Raw genomic sequence first — 21,535 nt, 5'->3', positions numbered from 1 at the left:
TGATTAATCAAGAGTGTAATTATCGAGGAACTGTTTCTCATCTAAGAAAATTTTCACGTATACCACAAAATCAATTACGTATGGTTCATGTTTTTGTTACAATTGTGTATTTTTCCAGGTTTCTTTAAAACATGTACGAAACATTATTGAGTGAAAGCTTGACCTTCAAAAGCACTTTTCTTCTCATACAAAAACAATACCAAGAGAAGAGACGTAAATATAAGATTCTACATTAAATAGGTTTGTATAAAATGCAAAATATATTTAAAATTGGATTTTTAATGTTAAAACCCCTTAACTAAGTTTGTTTTGGGTAAAACCCTCTAAGTATTTAACGTAAAACTCTCAAACTAATTTTACTTAATGAATTAAACCCTAGCTACCGGTAAATATTTAGTTTATGGGTTTCTACATTAAATAAACATAGTTGAGGGGTTTTACCATTAAAATCTAAAAACTTTTGCTATTTTAGTTTACAGAAAAAGAAATCCTATTTTAAGGCAATCATCATAACTAAAAGGATATTAATCTTACTAACACAATCTGTATATTCTCTTTTTAAAATTTGCAAATCACGTTTGGCTTATATAAAAAATAATATTATGTTTATTAATTATTTAACAATAAAAGGAATGTATATTAAATAATTAATAAACATAATTTCTGTTTTAATTGGTTCATTCACTATATGTATTCCTATTTTTATATATTTACAAATAAAAACAACACTTTATATATATATATATAAAGTGAATGTAGCTCAAGAGTAAATATATATATAAAAGTGATTATTTATATCACTATATATATAAAGTGATAATTATTTCTATTATTATTATTTTTTTTTTTGACATCGAACGGCCATTCTATTTTCTATTATTTGTTTATTCAGTATTTATAGATTCTATTTTTATAATGTACAATCATATATAAAAATATATAAACAAACATATAGTATATAAACTATTGATCTTTGTAATTAGGCTTGGGTACTTTTACCCATAATCGAAGAACAGAACCGAGCCAAACCGAAAAAAAGGTTTGGTTCAGATTTAAATCCTGTTAATTATTATTTTTGGATTCTATATCTCTAGAGCTAAAAACAGGAACTGGATCAAAACCAAACCAAACCGAGAAACAAGTGGATATCCAAATTTCTATATTATAATTTATATGTTTATAAAATATTATTGTTTTATGATTATTTGATTGTCAAAATACCCAAAAAATCGAATTACTATAATATTTATTTATCAAAAGTATTTAAAATTATTTGAATTATCCAAATTAGTATCTGAAAACCCCAAAAATCTGATATTTAATCCGAAAAGCTGATTTTTTTTTTCAACCCAAATTAACCGAAAGTTAAACTGAACAGGAACTAAACCAAACTTTTTAAATACCCTAATGGATCTTAAATTTCTAAAGCCAAAAAAAACAAAAGAAACGATCTTGAACCGAACCGAGAAGCGAATGCCTAAGACTATTTGTAAATGGTAAAACTAAACATTCACGCGGGCGCGCGGTTCCAACTCTAGTTTGCCATTAAATCTGAAGCTTATTTTAAAATATTTGTTAATGGCGTTTAGTCTTCTTAACACTTTAGATAAAATTATATTTAATGTGGCATCAAATCATAGTTGGTAGGTTAATATCAACGTTAATTGGTTAAACTAGTTAATAAAATAGTTCAAAAAACTACTTCACAAAATTATACAACCTAAAAGTATTGTAAAAAGTAATATAATGGCATAATTTTAAACAACAAACAACTTTTCAAATATATCTATAATTAAGATTTACATTAAAAAAAAACAAGAAATGGCCTTAGATAGCCTTATATCCACTTTTTCTTCTCATTCTAGACATGAAGGCTCAAAATCACAAAAATGTTTCATTTAATATGGCATTTACCGTTTTATCCCTTTCTTTCTCTACTTACATTTTTCTAAAAATTGAAATAAAATTGAAATCACGAAATCGACGATGACAGATTGCGTCATCCCCGGCGTCGATCATCTCGGTCATCATTATCTCCGGCGTCGTCTCGGCGATTATCTCGTTCGTCATCATCTCTGGCGCCGCTCATCACCATCGCCATCGTCACCACTTTAATCATCTCCGCCTTCACTCCATAATCGAGCTAAGCGTGTTTGCTATTTGTGTGAAAAGTCAATTCTGAAAATGTATCTCAAACTAGTAGACTACGAGTCGCTCAACGGAGACGTGAAGAAATGTCAGTATGCAATCAGAGGTTCTCTCTTGATCAGAAAGCTTCTTCTTTATCTGGGTTTTCCGAAGTCAAAAGGATGTTGTTATCTTCGCAGTTCCAAGTCTATTCTCTTTGATTTCATCACTTTTTCTCATTGTTTATATCACTGCTTTTCTCGTGAACAAGAAGAAAAACAAGTTTGGATGTTCAAATTATTTTTCTCCCAATGGTGTAAATTTTTAAGGAGCATTGTGTTCCCTCTTATTTGTTCTTCTTCTAATTTTTACCAACTGAAGCATGAATGAAGTAATACTGACCAACGTTGATTTCTTACTTAATGGATGCTAAACAAATTACTAACAGTAATTTATAGTAATTTCACAATAAGAAATAATTATTGATTGTAATAAAATTTAGCATCTATTATTGTTTTTCCAATTTTATATGACTCTAAACTTTTTTGTATGAGTAGTTTATGAGCAAATTAGACCAAAACCACTTTGATATCAATGATTCCAATAAATCTTATACTATTTAAACATAAACATTCATTTGAACTTAATTATTGTTTTGTATGTTTTTCAATTTAATATATCCATTTTGTCTGTTTATAAACTAACAAATTCATTAGTTTTACTTTCCTAATATTTCGACAGATTTATAAAATAACTGATTCACTATTAGTTTTGTATAAATTAAAATAATGTTAATTAATTTAGATAAATAAATATTATAGAACAAAATTATATAACACCACACATCATATTATTTATATTTTTATATGTTTTATTCCATTCGCTAGAAAAGAAATCTGCGAGGTTACGCGGATCATGACATAGTTTATAGCTTAAACATTACCAAAACTAAAAACAAAAGAGTTCAAATCTCAGAAAATAACATTAAATTTTTTTTTAGAAAAAACACATCAGAAGAGCTATTATAGTTTGCCATGCTTGGTCATATCCTGAATTTAAACTTCCACTATAACACCTGTAAATCTGCTTTTTAGGTAATCCAGCCTAGCATAATCGAGTCCGCGAGCTCTTTTCTTAACGTTTTTTGGAATGATCAACTTCAACTTCTTTAGCGATTTTGCGTGCCTGCAAAAGAACTCCACTATATCAAGCTCATGCCAATGGTTTTTGTAGCCATCAATCGTGACTTCCTTGATAGAGTTAAACTCGCAGTTGCTGCTCTCCATATATGACATTTGATGAATTATCCAAAGCATACCAGGTTCAAATGTGAACTCCTTAATCTGCACTTACCAAACGAGAATTTTAATGAACTTAATTAGAGTTAGAGAATTATTGATTTTGAGATAGATAGAGAGATACGTACATCGATCAAAACCTTTTCGACCTTAGGGGATCTTTTGAGGAATTCAGAAATGTGATAAAGAGTACACAAGTTTGGAGCTTTAAAAAGAATACTGAATTCTTTCAAGTTCAAAAATTTGAAAATGGGGCTTCTCATTTCTCCCTCTATGTATCTTTCCTTGAATGCCTATATATACATGTCAAAGGAAACATAAAAATTCATGTACGTAAACCAAGACTGCCAAAGTTATAAACAAAACAAAGTGAGTTATATAAACACAGGAAACAAACGCATGTGAATGTTGCATAGTCTATCTAAGATGAACATCCTCTATCATGATCAGTTGATCACCTAAAGAATTTGTGCAAAACTGCAGAAGGAACTCTAAAAATTCACTCAAGAGTGTCTCTATCTGTAAAGTTATCCTATATTTCATTTTGTGGAAAAATGATACCTTATATAAATTTTCCTCAGACATTGCAATAAAAACAGGAAACACTTTTATAAATATAAGAAAAGTAAATTCGAAAAAGTTTACCTCAAGAAAGATATTTGTCGTTGAGAGGACATGAACTCCTGTATAGGCCACCATGTTAGCAAGCACCATGTTAGACGAATCGTAATAACGCCAATTGTAATTCTGGATATAATGGAGTTTCGCCTCCTTAAGTGCGTCCACTTTTGAAAAGTCAAGAATCCTAACAAATCCTTCATACTTGTAGCATTCAAGAGTAGGTGCATCTAAAATGATTTGCAAGCGATTAGGCATACAATACAGGACCAGTTCCTTGAACTTCTTATGATTGTGAGCATTGATGCTCAATACCCCATGCGTTATGCATCTGGTTAGTTCAAGCGTCTCGAGGTGAATGCAGTTGCTGAATATTGCATCTATCATCTCTGGTGTTACGTTGGACTTCATGAGCGCAAGTGTCCTCAAGAGTCTTAAACCCTTTGGGGTATTATTCGGTATTTCGAATTTACACCACCTTAGATTCAAGACAGTTAGTGTCTCGATGGCCGAGAAATCAACAGAGAGATCCATGACTTTCTTGGATTTGGAGAAGTTTAACGTCAGCTCTTGAATGTTTTTACTTAGGCATGTTTTTACCCACGAGAGTACCTTATCCTCTACGCCAATATGATTGAGAATCAGAACAAATCGGTTGATTTCTGATCCTTTGTGTTGATTAAAAATCTCTTCAATTATATGTACAACCTCTGATTGACTACGTCTCCTGGAGTATATCCTGCCGAAATCAAGGTCTCGGGATCGAATTGCTGCTTCCCTGAATGTTTTGGACACAACATGGTTTTGTAGAACATATTGGATGGGCAAATATGTTGATATGATGTACTCCACCAGATGTTCAGGCAGCTCTACAGTGAGATCTTCAGGCAGCTCGTCAATGTGTTTGATCTTCTTATTTTTGGGCTCTGACATTTTTAATATTTTTCTTGGAATGATAAATTATTTCTTCAGTAGTAATGATGTTTATATAGATGATTTCATGGTAAAAGGAAGCTTTGGATATGTTTTTGTGTTTTGCTTTTGTAAATGGAAGTAATATAGTCAATAAATCACTTAGGCAATATATATTCACAAATTAGGAAACACTGAATTGAGAATTTAAGTTTTTTTTTAGTGAAGAACAAGTTGTTAGTCTGCTTTTTAACCTTTTTATAAAAGAGAAATCCACAAAATAAGCCATAATGAGAATGTTTTTGTCTCTTTATAATTTTGTATTAAATAGTAGTTTTAAAATAATTATCCTAATAATACCAAAAAAATATTAAAACTAAATATAAATAAAAAATTATGGAAAATCAATATGATCCTTATATTATTTTACAAGTTTTGGAATACAAAAATTTATTTCCAAAAAGAATTTGGATATGTTGATCTAGATTTGCTAGATTGCATATTATAACTATTTACAAGGATTAAATAAATGTTCTAATTGCTTCAACCTTTTATAAAGGTTACTATTCATATTTTAAAGTATTCTCTATGGTATATCTAAATATAGAATATGGGTACCTCAGTTCTAACCAAACGTATTTATTATTATAAAGTACAACATATATTGTACGCTTTTTACTTCATTGTTGAAAAATATAGATAACATTAATTTATGTTCTATCTCTTACTCTATCATATATCGTTGATAAAATAACTACTCCTTACATGTATGCTACGTTCTAAACACATTAGAATTTATACTCTAACGTCATATACGTTTTTTATCTTCTTTTTTTTATATGCATTCTATGTTTTAAATCTGAGAAAACCTTATGATTTTATCTAAACTGATATTGTTTTTGACATTGAGTGACATTGAATCACATTGATTCAACTTTTTTGGTTCAACAATCTTCTTCCTTTTTTTTCTTCTTCATATCTTTTTTTCATCAAATGAAATGGTCCATATTGCCGAAAGTGATCACTGGAATCGCTAAGAGAGTTGACAGCAAAAACATTTTTAGGCGGAATACAACGTAAGAAAGATAGTTTAAATATTTAGAATTATATTTTTAATAAATTAAGGGGAAATTTTAGTTCAACCCTAATTCATTAGTTGATTACTAGAAAGACTCTAATTTTATTATAATTACTAATTTAGTTTCGTACATGTTTTACCCCTAGCTCATTTGATATAAAACTAATAACTACGAAAATTACATTACTAGTTGACTTATTTTGTTCACGTTTTATGTAATTACAAACTTATTTTTATTTTTTTGTGACAGATTTATCTTAAATGCTATAAACTAATTAGATTTCTACAAATTTGTCACGTTTGGTCACAGATTTATGATGTTTTTTACAAATTTAATTAAACTTAGTTTATTTGTCGACAAATTTACTTAATTTTAACAGATTTTTATAAAATTTGATAGATTAAGTTTTTTTCTTCGGCCATTGATTTACCTATTTTTGACAGATTTATTTAGGTTTTAAAAGATTTAATATGAATTTGATACATCTATTATCTTTTGATCGCAGATTTACTTAATTTGACTGATTTTATATTTTGATAAATTTATTTATCCATTGACCACATATTTAATGCAATTTGACAAAAAAAATTACATTGGCTACATATTTGTTAATTCTTTGGCCACAGGTAACCACACTGGTTATTGAAAACCTGATTAATTTAACCATTAAATTATGATTTTTTTTAGTAGAACAATAGTTTCAATTGAATTAAACCAAAATCATTCTGACCAACAAATTAAATTAAGTAAATCAAACTATAATTTAAACCAAGAAAAAAAACTAATCAACAAAAGTACTATACATGTTTGTCTTCAATGGAATTATGATTTATGTCTAAATTTCCTTCCTTTTCATTCATGTCTCACGTACAAAGTTGTTCGTGGTAAATAGATATCTGGAAAAACAAAATTTGAAAAAAAAACTAGTAGAACCTCTATAAATTAATAATGTTTGGACTTTGAAATTTTATTAATTTATAGAAATATTAATTTTCAAAAAATTTCTTAATTAAAATTCTTATTTTAAGATATATTTATTCTAAGATAAGAAAATATTTGATTTTAGTATATAGAATTAATTATTCTTTTTTGAAATATGAAATTTATATTAATTTTACTATATTATTTGGTGTATATAATATATATTGCATAGAACTTAAATGTGATATATATATATATATATTGTTTTTTTGACAACATATATATATTATTATTTAAAAAGTGAATTTGCGTAGTTGTCATCTTCTCCATAATTTTAAGATAAATCATTAATTTATTTAATATAATTATTTTAATTTTAATTTAGTTAATATAATGATATTTATGATAATCAATAAACATTAATTTATTCAACTGATATATATATATATATACTGTTATTTAAATATATATATATATATATATTTAAATATCTATACTTATCAAGATATTTAGAACATTGAATAAATAAATAAATATATTTTAGGATAAATCACTAATTTAATTAATATAATTATTTAAAATTTTATTTTATAAATATAATGATATTTAAGATATTCAATAAACATTAAATTATTCAACTGATATATATATATATACTATTATTTAAAATATATATTTTAATATATATACATATCAAGATATTAAGATCATTTAATTAATAAATAAATATCCACCTATATTATTATTATTATTATTATTTGAGAAGTAAATTTGCTTACTTGTCATCTTCTCCATGATTTTAGGAAAAATCATTAATTTAGTTAATATAATCCTGATTTTAGTATAAATCATTAATTTAATTAATATAATTATTTACAATTTTAATTAATAAATATAATGATATTTAAGATAATGAATAAATATTAACTTATTCAACTGATATATATACTGTTGGTTAAATATATATATTTTAATATATAAACTCATCAAGATATTTAGAACATTTAATTAATAAATAAATATTGACAATTGATATTAATAATATCCACCAATAATATCTACCAATTTTAATGACCAATATTATGTTGTGATTGTTTATAATTCTTTTCTTTTCAGTCAACAAATACATTAATTATATATATATATAGTTTATATACATTGATTACCAACATGAATATCAAAGTTGAATAATGTTTATATATATATAAAGTTTTAACTTCAAATCGAAATTTCCTAATTAGATTATTACTATAAGATTTTTCCAACATCTACATCCCATAAATACAACTATGAAACAAATGTTGTTAAGTATATATATATTATTAGTCCGCACAAGGTGCGGATAATCAACTAGTTTTCGATATAATAACACTAAATCTCATCAAAAACATATTAACTGTTAAGAAAATATAAAAATAATTTCATTGTGAATATAAAACAAACAATATAATTTATTATGTATACATATAAATTATTAATTCATAATTTTAATGGGACCATATATTTACATATAATTTTCTAAAAAAAAATTATCTTATTATTTTATCGATTTATGTCAATTTTGAACCGGCCCAAGTTAGGACCGACAAAATTTATTAATTTATAGAAATTATTAATTTATCGAGTATTAATTTATAGAGGTTTTACTGTGTCTGGAAAATCCAAATGGTTATTTGGTGTTCATAAAAGAAATAAGAGTGAAACTATAGCAGTGAACAACAAAACTAGTTACGAAGATGATATTGATACGCAGATTTACGATGGTTTCGCTAACATTACCGCAAATGAAGAAATTACCAGCATATATTAAACATGTATGACCAGAAGACTTTAACAAATTAAAAAAGGCTTGAAAGAGTTCTCAAGTGGGTTTTAGTATAGAAACAAGCACAAAACTTAATTCAGAGCCTTCATATCAAATCATTCACATAACCAAGGATCGGACCAAAATGATAGCAGTCTTTAAGTACTCTGGCTTGAACATAAGCAAAGTGTAGGAGTCTTAATCTTTACAAAGAGGAGAATCTTTAAGTGAGATCATCCTAGTCGAGATCTTCACCAAATTCGAGACAGCCCTTGAACTTGCACTTTCTTGATTTGATCGATGTAGCTTTCATTATAGGCTGCGAGCAACCTGATAGCAGTTATGTTCTGATCATTTTCAGAAAAGCATGAATCCTACAGACAAAAATGAAAAGAATTTCAAATGGTCATCTGACTGCAGGTATTACCCTTTGCAGTACAGTTATGCATTAATCGTTTGAATTGAACTGCACTTTTGTGTTCAACCTGTTGGAAGACCGAAATAAGCCACACAAGGTGATACGCTTGGTTCCATTCCATGGTTACTTGGGACTATATTCTCTATGCTTCAACCCAGGAGTTGGTGGAAAGAGTGATAAAAAAAACATGAAGGATGAAGTTGGGCAATGGTTTACTATGACTGCCCAACAATAGGCTGGCTGTGGATTTGGAAACCATGATAAATGGACTCCTCCACTCAGTGGAGTCGTAAAGTGGAATATCAATGCGAACTGGAGAAATGCTCACTTACATAGAGCGTGGATAACACGAAATCATGATGGCAAGTTACGCACCATGCAAGAGATGATATCACTCAATCACCTAATCGAATGATAGCTGAACTGAGGGTAACAGATGGGCAATGAGAACTGTTCTGGACTTACAAGTACAAGAGGTCGTCGCTAGATCAGATTATCATGAAATAATTGAAGCATGTTGAGATAAGCTTGAAGTAGCTTGAGAAGCAAGCAACCTAATACTATTGAGTTATAGATTAAGAAATTTTCAATATGTGTTTACCTAATGAGTTTAGAAAAGATATGTGGTTATATAAGGAGATGCTAGGCTGTAGCAAAACTTATAAGTTGTGAGAGTTGAGAGCTTTAGTTTTTGAGTGAGTTTTCTAAAGCAATAAAGAGTTTGAGTTTGAGTTATTATTTTGTGTTCTTGAGATCGAGATTATATATTTGGTATCAGAGCAAACACGAGAGATATCAAATCGAGTATGTGAGAAGACAACCGCAGAATATCAATTACCATAGGAGACGTTAAAGAAGAATCCGAGGCTAACACCAAGGAGGTTGGGTCATCCTCCATCAAATTCCCAATGCCTAATTCTACTAATTACACTGTATGACCAGAAGAAATTACCAGCATATGTTAAACATGTATGACCAGAAGATTTAACAAATTAAAACAAAGGCTTGAAAGAGTGCTCAAGTGGGTTTTAGTATAGAAAAAAGCACAAAACTGAATTCAGAGCCTTTATAATCAAATCATTCACATAACCAAGGATCTGACCAAAATGATAACTTTCTTTAAGTACTCTGGCTTGAACATAAGAAAACTGTAGGAGTCTTAATCTGTACAAAGAGGAGAATCTTTAAGTGAGATCATCCTAGTCGAGATCTTCGCCAGCATTCATCTGAAATGCAGTAACATCCCCAAGATCTTCACGATCCAAATTCGAGACAGTGCTTGAACTTGCACTTTCTTGATTTAATCGATGTGGTTTTATATTCTTGCAGGCAGGTGCTTTGAAGCCCTCCGCGAGCTATTCTCGGTTGGCCCATTACGTTTAAGAGCGGATCACCGGAGAGGCCAAAATTACCGGGATCTCGACTCTCGGTTGAACTTGGCTCATCCTTTTGCGGCAAGCTGTTGGTGCGGACTTGGTTGAGCTTCGGAGTTTCAATTGTGGTTGTTATGTCTGCCTCGTTATAGTTAAGATTGTGGCCGTGTTTAGGTTCTTATTTTCTTTCTCCGTTTTTTGTCGCTGCTGTAATTCTGTCAAAAACGAAAAACCTTGGTACTAATATATTAACATTTTTACCAAAAAAAAAAGTTGAAGTTCTAAATCTCAGCATATAAACCATTAAATAATAATATTAATAAAATAATAGAATTGTCTCATTAAAATTTATTTTATTTGTAAATGAGAAGCCATTTATATCATAACATATGGCAACACAAGTTTTAAAACAGTTTTAGAAATCTTGTGCAGAGAACTTTACATGATACTCTCTCTCCAAATGTTATTATTTTAATATTTAACTAGATTCTGACCTGCGCTTTTGAAGCGCGGGTTTATTTAGGTTATAAAATTTTTTTGATATAAATCCGATATTTTGGAATTTTGCATATTATTATGTTATAAAATCGTATAATTATTATTATTATTGTTATTATTGTTGTTATTACTATTTTAAGTCGTAATATCGAGTAAGGAATTTTTTAAAAAAAATTACATAAATTATGAATTAGTTTATTTAAGATTTTTGTATGTACACTCTTGTATCTTATATATACCCAGACCCAAAAACTGAACTAAAACTAATACAAAAATACAGGTTTAGGTTCTGAATGGAGCAAAAATCTATTAGGTATTATTTTTGGACCTGTGGATCTCTATTCAAGTTCGGGTACCCAAAGTACCTAAAATATTTTATGTATATTATGTATATTTTGGTATTTCATATATGTTTTCAGTATTACAAATATTTTTTTTAAGTTTCTAATGTGATTTTTGGTTATAGTTTTGGGTTTCGGTAAACTTTCAAAATTGTTAAATTATATTTTTGGTAATATTATATTTTTGGTAATAATGTGTAAATTCTGTAGGTTTATATTAAGCATAAAATATGGTGTATAACAACAGAGCCGGATGTAGGTCTATTTTTTTTATTTAAGTATTTAGCTCAAATCTTGAGTTTTTTTGAAGTAATGAGCTCAAATTCTATGATAATGCCCCATCAAATTTATAAGTTTTTAGTTGTGCTCCCAATTAAAAAGTTTCCAAGATCTGTCACTCTATAACAATATTTCATAACAACCATAATTGTAGAGGTGTTAAAATATTTTAGAAAAGAAGTGTATCACATGAACTAAGGAGTAATAATAGGAGCCATTTGAAGTATTCAAAAATATGTATGGTTAGAATAATTAGTGGTAGGATCAATATAATAAAATAGTTATACATTGGTTCAACAATCTTTTTATAGTAGATTTTAAGAATGATTCATTTTTTATTAGTATAGATATATGTACATAAAGTTTTATGATTATGTCTTGATATAATTTCGGTTTTGGTGATGTATTTAGCTGTCGATTAAAATTAGAATGAAGACACTATAATTCTCATGAAATACTAATGTATTATATATGGTAACATCTTGTTGTTGACATATGGCAACTATTACGTAGAAAAATAAAAGTAATACTATCAACGAATATTTATGTAGCTGTCGTAGATGTATATTATGATATTCTAAGGATGTTTATGATGGTTGCACAAAAAAGGATATTAATGATATTTGAATTCAGAATTATACATATGATAATTATTAGGAGATATTTAGGGAGATTATTTAGTTGGTCTACAAAATACTAATAAAAGGGTCCAACAACCTTTCATAGGTAGATTTTTTAAAAATCATTCCCTTTTAATAGTATTGATTTTTTGAAAATCTTATGAAAAAGCAATTTTTGGACATTCTCTTCTTACCTCTTCAAATTTTAATTGGGTAAATTGTACACCCTCAAATCTGAGGAGATACTATTCACTTCCCTTAAAATACTATTTACCTTTTTTTACCTTTGTCCTATTTATATAAACATATTATTTCACACAACAATAATATTATATTTAGGAAATTTTACACAAATTAAAACTCACAATACAATCATAATATTTTGCATCAAAATAAAAATTACATAATAAGCTGGAAATATGACACAGATTAATATATATTACAATACCAATATTCAGGTAAATTTGATCTCGAATTTCCGTGATCACCAAAATAATATCCATACAATTGGATCAGTCTCAGATTGTTGTTGTTGAGTTTTTTTTTTATGATTCTTGCTTAATAAGATCGGATAAACTGGCAAGTGATACCATCATCAATGAAGTTTAAATTTGCCAACAAGATTTTTTTTCTTTATTTATTTTAGACATAATATTTTAGCTTGATTTTGCATGTGTAACTTAACTATCTCATAGTTTTTTTCCTATTTGACTTGTTCATTTGATTAAACCAAATTATCCGTAGATGAGTTATTACCTTCAGCAAGTTTTCTTTTGAGTTTTGCTTTCTTTTATCCAATAGGATGTTGTGATGAATTTAAACTACCATCATCACTGCATAAATTGATATAAAATAAAGAAAATCCAGGAGATTGTGATGTTGGAAAATCGTCGATGCCGCTCTCAGTATCCAAAATACCGATATTCACATTGTCTGAAAACGTTGTAAAAAATTTCAATATCCACACATGATCAAATTTTAAACCTTTTTAATTTTAGATCTTGCACCAATATTGTTTTTTACTTACACCATCTATTATATTTTTGGAACAAAAATATTGATATTAATATATAAATAATAAAATAACTAAATAACACACATTAATTGATTTATACTTACAACGTCTTGTATGGATGCACCACTTGTATGCATATTTTGCATTTGGATCACCCAACTCTTCGACCAATGATGATGCATCTGGTAGACTTGAATAATCAACTTTATAAAAGGTAACAACTGCTATATGTTCGGATCTTGGCATATGGCATGTCTGATGATGCGACAGATGAATACATCCAAATTGGGGAGTCTACAGCAATTGAATGCATAAAATGGTTTTGTCGTTCAATAATATATGTGTTTTCAGAGTGGTATGTCAGGTTAGCAACAACATAGGACGTTTCCAAATTTCTCAATATTGGCCAGAAATGATTCTTGGAATGTTAGAAAATATTGATTGTATGCAGTGAAAGTGAAAAATTGTCTACCTGCGTGTGTAGGGGAATTTTCAGGTCATAGCGGTTCACCCACTATCATTCTCGAAGCGGTTACATAATATGATATGTTTATTTATGAATGCCACGCATCAACAATGATATTAATGTTTTAATTTTTTTAATGTATTTTCATTTTTCAAGGTACCGCTCCTGCAGCTAATTACACAATTCAAGGACAAGAGTATTGCATAAATTATTATTTAGCTAATTGTATATATCCTAAATAGTCAACAATTGTCCAGAGAATATGTGATTCCCAAGGTCCAAAATTGCTTACATCAAGACAAGAATCATGTCGGAAAGATGTTGAACGAGCTCTCTGAGTTTTACAATCCAAATTTGCTATGTTTCAGGATCCTCACGTTATTGGAAAAAGAGGTATTACATAATATAATGGCATCATGCATTATAATGCATAATATGATAACTGAAGATGAATGAGATTTCAGCTCAAGGATTAGAAATGCAAGACCAGCACCACCGACAAAACGTTTAAATTACATAACCCATCTATCCTTATACTTTAAAGGTGTTCCTTTTAAGAATTGTAAAAGATGTTGTACATAACAAATAAACCATCATTTCAAATGATTAGGAAATTAATTGAAGCTTCATAGAACGGATAGGTTATAGGCTAGATGAAGTCATCAGGGACTAGCTACTCTAATTGGAAGGGAACTAAGATCGAGAAATCTCTTAAAGGTCCTGCAAGCTAGCTAATTCCGTATTAATTTCATCTTTTCGAGCTATCTCTATTCAGGGTGAGAATGGGAAACGATTCCGGAGATGTCCTTACCAGCTTGTTAGCGGACCATGCGGGCTAGGTATGTGTAAGGAAGGGAAACTAGTAGTAAACAAACAAGAAATTTTGTCACACTCAAACTTTGTAATCGACACTAGATTTCCGGTTCGGGCCGGTTTGTTTATATTAAAAAAGGAAAGTAATTAAATACGTCGTACCCGTATATATCGACATACCAAACACACGTTTTCATATCCCTTTTATATTATTTGAGGAGCATTATAGAGAACTAACCTTTAGTTCATGTGTTATTTTCAATATTGTAATTTCCTACGTGGCAGCACCACAAGCTCTCTCACATCCTATATTTAAAAATCCTTTGTTAACTAGAGTAATTACAAAAATTACCATTAATCATTAAATTATAATTTGACTAATATAATATAAGCTTCTTCATTATTGACTAACAAAAAAAATAACACGTCTACGTTTTAATGCTGTCATTATTATTTTCCTATATTTACAAAGGTAATTATATATGAGATTACGATTTTGTGAGTGGCTATACACATGAAGAGGACTGTAACGATTTATACACTAAACCCTAGATCAAAAATATTTGTTCTAGACAGGCCTGGTCCTATGTAGTATCTTCACAAAAATATTGTTTTGTTTTTTACAAATATTATTTATCATACATCATTTTATATATAGTTAGACATTATATATATAAACGCAATCTAAGTATAATGTATAACTATAGTGTATACAAATTCAATGTCTAAATATAATGTCATCACCATAGAAAACCCATATAAATCCGTTAAAGGACATATATAGAAATTCTGGAGCCTATAAAATTTAAACTTATTGTAATCAATATTAAAATACAAATTCAAATCTTGGTGATATTAAAGAAACGTGATTTGAAAGGAAAACCGGGCACACGATTGTTAAAAACGAAACTTCTAATAACTTTGATATATTTTTAATTTACGATTTTGGTACCATTTAATTATTTTGGTAACGTTAATAATGAGTCAATAATCTGTTACACATTCAATTTGATAAATTTTTTAATATAATAAGGAGTCAATTATGGTTACAATTGTTTTCAGATAATTGACTGTTGTATATAAGGAAGTTAGAATATGAATTAAAATTATTTGAATTAATTAATAATTGTGCGCCTTGCAAACTTTTTCTCAATTTTGTCATATATATAGAAGTTTGATTATAGTGTCTACAAAATTAAGGTAAGTTTAGTTTATAATTGGAGCGCAAGTTATGCAAAATTAAATAGGTAATATCAGTATTAATTACGGCGAATCGATTTTGTTTCATTAAACCTACACTGGTTTGACTTCTTAATATAAATATATGTTATCCACAATTCATAAACTCACCACATCCTTATTTTCTACTCCCTATTTATCTAAACATTCTCTCAAGCAAACATCAACATGATTAACATTGATTGGTTTTCCAAAATTATTTTTGAACTCAATGACGTTCTAGAAATCGATGCTTTCAGAAAGAGGTATATCAATTCGTTTAGTGAATTTGGTAAGTAGGTATGTTTAGTTTGGTAAATTAATTATTATTTATTTCTCTCTATAGGATTGCAAACCAGGAGTTCTAAAGACCTTTTTCACGGCATTTTGGTTTTATCAGTTTTTTATTTGTTTCCTTATAATTTGTTTCTTTCGTATTTTATTTTTCTATTACATATATTTCTTTTAATTTTATAATTATAATTTTATTATGAAAGCAGTAATTCTATTTTCTATGTTTTGTGTTGTCTTAAATATATAATAAATTAATATAAGTTATTGCATATTATTATACACCTTTATATACAATATATTTAATTTACACATAACCAATTACACAAACTTTTCTAAAAAAAAAAAGCAATTAAGCTTACATTATATATACATGCAGAATTTCGTTTGATATATATCATTAAATCTAATATTTGTGCCTATAACTTTAAATTTTTTAATATCAATAAATTAAAAAATAAAAATCGCTTTTGTTTATTCGCTCCGCGCAGGGCGCGGATCATCACCTAGTTTAGTTGGTAAACTGCTTTATCTACCGAATATTGTCGTATGTTTTGGTATCAAATACAAATATATAAATACTTTTTTTTTTTTTGAAAAAGGGCTTTCAAAAAATATATAAATACTTTCCTCTCTTTGTTTTAATAGAACCAGTCAACGATGAGTATCTATCACCATTTACTATACTTGTCCGTTTTATCACTTCCGTAAATTACTCGCATCAACTCTGTCGAAAATCTCTGATCAAGTTTGCTCTAGCTACACGTGTCATATCTAGTTAGCTCTGGCCGGTGAAATAAGTAACGTATCTTCAGATAGATTCTCCTCAAACCATTTTGACCCACGGGATGTTACCCCTTCGAGATGGCATTATACATACGTGACTCCCAATCATAACGTCGTAAAACGACACGTTGAGTTTTACTCTTCTAAACATTTAAACCATCGCGACAAGAATGTGACCATCCAAAAATAAAAAATAAATGTGACCATCCAACTCCTATGTGTGAATACTATCGCATGGAGAGATTCTCTAGAGAGTTAAATGTTGACAAACACAGATACAGTCTATACCGTTGGACGAAACTGACAGAGTTACCTATCACTCAAAAACATTTGTCAACTTAACAGTTGAAACTTGTCGTTTTGCTCTTTGGCTATTTCTACGAAAATTTATGTAAACTGTCTTTTGAAATGTAAACTGTCTTTTGAAATGATTCAGCAAACTAAAATAGTTGAACGTAAAAACGAAGCTTTATGATATTTGAGCTTCTGGTGCAGCTATTTGCGACGCCTCGGTCCAGCCTTGATTTGTGTTGTAATTTGTCATCGATCAAATCGTGTTTATAATATGCTTTTAATTATAAGCTCAGCGGGCATACAAATACATATACATGTAGATCATTCATATCATCCTAAATAATTATGGTTTACGAGAGTTGCTCTACTGAGACGTTGCTAACAAAAACTCCTTCGTTTGGTAGTTACTTGTGTCGCATTTTATCTCAAATGGCTATATATCTTAATTAACCATTACGACTACATGTTATAGAGAATTTGTCTTCCACTGAAGAAGAATGAGCTAGAAAATATCATTGGAAAATTAATATCGATGTATACATTACTATAATAGACGTGACAGCCTCACAGCGATTTGAGAATGAGCACGCTGAGGTGTCACGTATATAGAGTTTTTCAGTCAAATTCTATATAAATATGTTCACACTATGTACTTTACGTTTTGTTTTTAAATATAAAACTCACATGTAAGGTTCCAATAAAACTCATACTATCCAGATTTTTTTATTCGAATCAAAACAGATAATGAATCGAAAGTCCAGTTATATATATATTATTTTTATTATTTACGGATAGGCTGAGCAAAATATTCATAAATTTTTTATTTGATTCGTTATCCATTTTGATTAGAACCAAAAAATCCGGATATCCGTAACACTACGAAAAAAGTCAAATACTAAAACGCAATATATGTAAAAAAAAGCAAATAAAAATACTAATATGTTTAGGAACCTATATATGATTCTATCCGTTATATGCATATATATATATACATATATTTAAAGAATTATATATAGATAAGTTATATATATATATTATAGTTTATATAATTTTTACAGTATTTTATGTATTAAATTTATTATATTAGGTATTGGAGTTTAAAATTTTCATAACAATATATTTTTGTAATGAAATATTATTATTTTATATTATTTTTTTGATTTTTTATTTATTTTTAAAATTTAATTTTGGTTCAAATCGGATATCCGTGAAAATTCTAAAATTTTCGGATATCGATATCGTATATCCGGGTGGCTACGGATCGAATCGACATAAATACTTCCAAATACCAGATATTTGATCCGTGTCCACTTCTATTTACATATACAATTTCATTTTCTTTATATGAAAGAAAATTCACTAATGTCTTGATTTATTTTAATTTTAATTAATTTTATTTTAAGATTTTTTTTTTCATGTGTTATTTTGAATAAAAATTTCATTTAATATTAAAAGTATCTTTATATATTTTACCAACCACTTTTATACTTTACTACACATATATATGAACATTCACGTGAACACCTATATAACTAAATATTCACCACAAGTGGAGTATCTAATTTTCTTGGAAGTTGAAATATTTTTTTTTAATGTTTCTTTTACTGTTGACCAAATTGTAGTGAAATGATTTGCCTTAATAATTTTTTTTCCTTTTCTTTAACTATTATATTTTTAGAAACTATAATTTGAAACCATTGAATCGGCATCAGGACTATCTAAAATTCATATAACCTGAAATCTAACAAATAATAATAATTTTTGGTTATCAGCAAAAAACCAAAAACATCAACAATTTGAACCGAACAAACCAAAATAAATATTGATATAAATTATAGCTATATTTTAGGAGATTAAAAACTAAATAAAACCAACCTAAAACCGAACTAATATTCAGATTAAATACATTTAATGTCTTTTTATTAAAAGAATAACAAAATTAATTATCACGTCATACACAAAGTGCGGGTTATTACCTAATCGTATAGTATTATAGACCGGTGATAATATATTAGCCAATGAATAATTCATTTATAGAAAGATGGCGTGTAGCTTTTTTTTAACACTATAGCTTTAAAAAATGAATAGCGTATATACGTTCATATTTAAAAATAATTCCACGGAAATCCTAAATAAAACAAAATTTTCATATTTCAGTTTTCTATTTATACTTCGCAAAAAAACTTGCAGAACAAAATTTTGTATCAGGAAATATTTAATGTTAAGTCCATTTTAAATTTGTTTTACACACTTGGTTATTTCCGTAACCATTTTGTGATTCCAGTGTTGTTTTGCCATTGTCATTTCAGTATTCTTATAATATTATATTTTATTAATGAAAAAGGGATAAAAATTACATAAATAAGCAATATATATATATGTTGACGGAAAACCTACACACATACAAAAGCCCTACGTACGTCAATGTGATTTAGTAGACCGACCAATAAGTTTATCCTTTTATAATGGTGAAAATGAAAATAAGTTATCTTCTCAAGTTTGTAGTGATCAATAAAACTAAAGGAAAAAAGAAATTTAGTGGGCACTTCACGCGTTTAGACTTTACAATTTTCGTTTCAATAAGATAGTCCCTTTCAAATATATAAAAGAACTCCTAAACATTATTAACAGACTTGATTATATCTTCTTTTTTTTCTTCAACACAATATTCCGATAATGATGTTTTCAGGATCAGGACCACGTGCCATATCGAGCTGATGGTATAGCGCATTTAAGAGCTGAAGTGAAAGTTTGAATTAGAAATATAAAAAGACTTTTAATCTATTAAAAACATAAACCTACATAACTATAAATAATGATTTCCGTTATTTTCTACTTGTTCATAAGAGAAAATAACATAGAAATACGTATTTTTGTACGCAATGAGACAATGACACTGACTGGTTAAACATTATTATAAAAACAAAAAGTGCGTAGATAATCAGTAAGATGGTTGGTGGCGGACCAGAGTAACGACGCGGTGGCTGAAAAGATGACGCGGAGAAGACTTTAGTGTTCGGAATAATATCTCCGAGAGGCGGAGGCTATCGCAGATCCGTCGCCGCCGGTCTTTTGTCTTCGTGGCGGGGAAGCTCCTTCAGTTCCGCTGTCATTGGATATAGTCTCCGGGGGGTGAAGGCTTCTTCAACCTTGCGTCGCCGGCTTGTGGCTCCTAATCTCCAGGGTTTAGTTTATTTCTTTTTTCTTCGGTCTGGATTTAGTTCTGGTTGTTTCTGTTTGATGGTGTGTTCGTCGGAGGAGATGGAAGAACTCCGGCGGAAAGAGTGAGGATGCATGCGATTCCTCTGGCGGGTCTCGGTGGTTAATGATGATGGAGGAGCTCTCGCTACGGCGATTGAGCCTCTCCAGTTTGAGAGGCCCAAAGTTGGTTGAAGGTAAAGAGGAACGGAGCGATGGAGCTCCGGTTTGGCCGTGTGATCCGAAGGTTGGATCTCCGGCGACTACGAGACGCGGTGGTATTGCGCTGACCTGGTGACACGTGTTCCCTCGCGGATGAGGATGGCAACACGTGTACAAGCGGCCAAAAGTGGGATTAGAGAGGCGGCCGAATTCATTTCCGCTCGTTCTCTAGGGTTTTCTCGAAGTGGGCCTTAGGTTTTAGCCCATTTGAGAAAATAGGGTGTCCTAATAGTTGTTGGGCTTCTGTTAATATATTGTACTGGGCTTGGCCCGTTTCTTTCAAATATTAAAAACCTTTGACGGAAAAAAAAATCAGTAAGATGGTGGAAGTTGTGGCGCCAGTTGCGAAGTAAAACTTTAGAGTTGGGTCACTGAGCAATACAGCTGGGCACGAGCGGTGTGAGGCTTCACTGCTGACCCAAACGGAGAAGGAATTTTCCTCGTATAACGGTCCCATATGTTACCGCGGTAACATGCAAGCTTCGTATCTTTTTTTTGGCAAGCTTCATATCTCTCTACACATTTCTTCAATTATTCGCTAATTTATATCATTCATGAATTACAAATAATTTGTATCTTAAGTTTCTTATATACCTCTATAAAATTGTGCTTACGTCCTCGTCTTTGTTTTATTGATATGAGTTTAATTTTTTTCAACTTCTTCTATGAATTCGATAAATTACATAAGTGTCAATTTAAAAAGATGGATATCTGTAAAAATTAGTTCCATTCCAGATACATATCTAAAATTCAAAATTTTTTTAAAAAAAAATCACGGGCAAACTCTATTAACATGCTAATGTTCAAATCTAGTATATCAATCTGTTATAAAATATAAGTGCAGACTCAAAATATAAATGTCCGTCTAGTATATATTCACCAGTTCAGTCTAAAAATCATCTAATTCTAGAACAATAAAACAAATTACTTATTTTATTAGCCTA

General features: G+C 29.2%; 1 protein-coding gene across 1 annotated transcript; it reads right to left on the bottom strand.

Moving 5' to 3' along the window:
- Positions 1–951: 951 nt before the first annotated feature.
- Positions 952–6,094, bottom strand: LOC106422497 (putative FBD-associated F-box protein At1g61330). The gene is made up of 3 exons (XM_013863277.3): positions 4,071–6,094; positions 3,554–3,718; positions 952–3,470 (listed from the first exon to the last, which is right to left on the bottom strand). Exons 1-3 carry the CDS (start codon positions 4,974–4,976, stop codon positions 3,183–3,185), a joined length of 1,359 nt encoding a protein of 452 aa, XP_013718731.1. The 5' UTR covers positions 4,977–6,094; the 3' UTR covers positions 952–3,182.
- Positions 6,095–21,535: the final 15,441 nt, after the last annotated feature.

Source organism: Brassica napus, chromosome A1 (assembly GCF_020379485.1).
Source record: "Brassica napus cultivar Da-Ae chromosome A1, Da-Ae, whole genome shotgun sequence".
Classification (NCBI taxonomy): domain Eukaryota; kingdom Viridiplantae; phylum Streptophyta; class Magnoliopsida; order Brassicales; family Brassicaceae; genus Brassica; species Brassica napus.
Note: the sequence above shows the minus strand (reverse complement) of the source record. Positions and strands in the feature narration are given on the sequence as shown.

What these genes read in the sequence shown, in the direction of transcription:
- LOC106422497 (XM_013863277.3), bottom strand. Translation starts at nt 4,976, where the DNA reads ATGTCAGAGCCCAAAAATAAGAAGATCAAACACATTGACGAGCTGCCT. An exon ending in CGACAAATATCTTTCTTGAG is followed by an intron (nt 3,719 to 4,070) that starts GTAAACTTTTTC and finishes ATGTATATATAG; the next exon opens with GCATTCAAGGAAAGATACAT. An exon ending in TCGAAAAGGTTTTGATCGAT is followed by an intron (nt 3,471 to 3,553) that starts GTACGTATCTCT and finishes TGGTAAGTGCAG; the next exon opens with ATTAAGGAGTTCACATTTGA.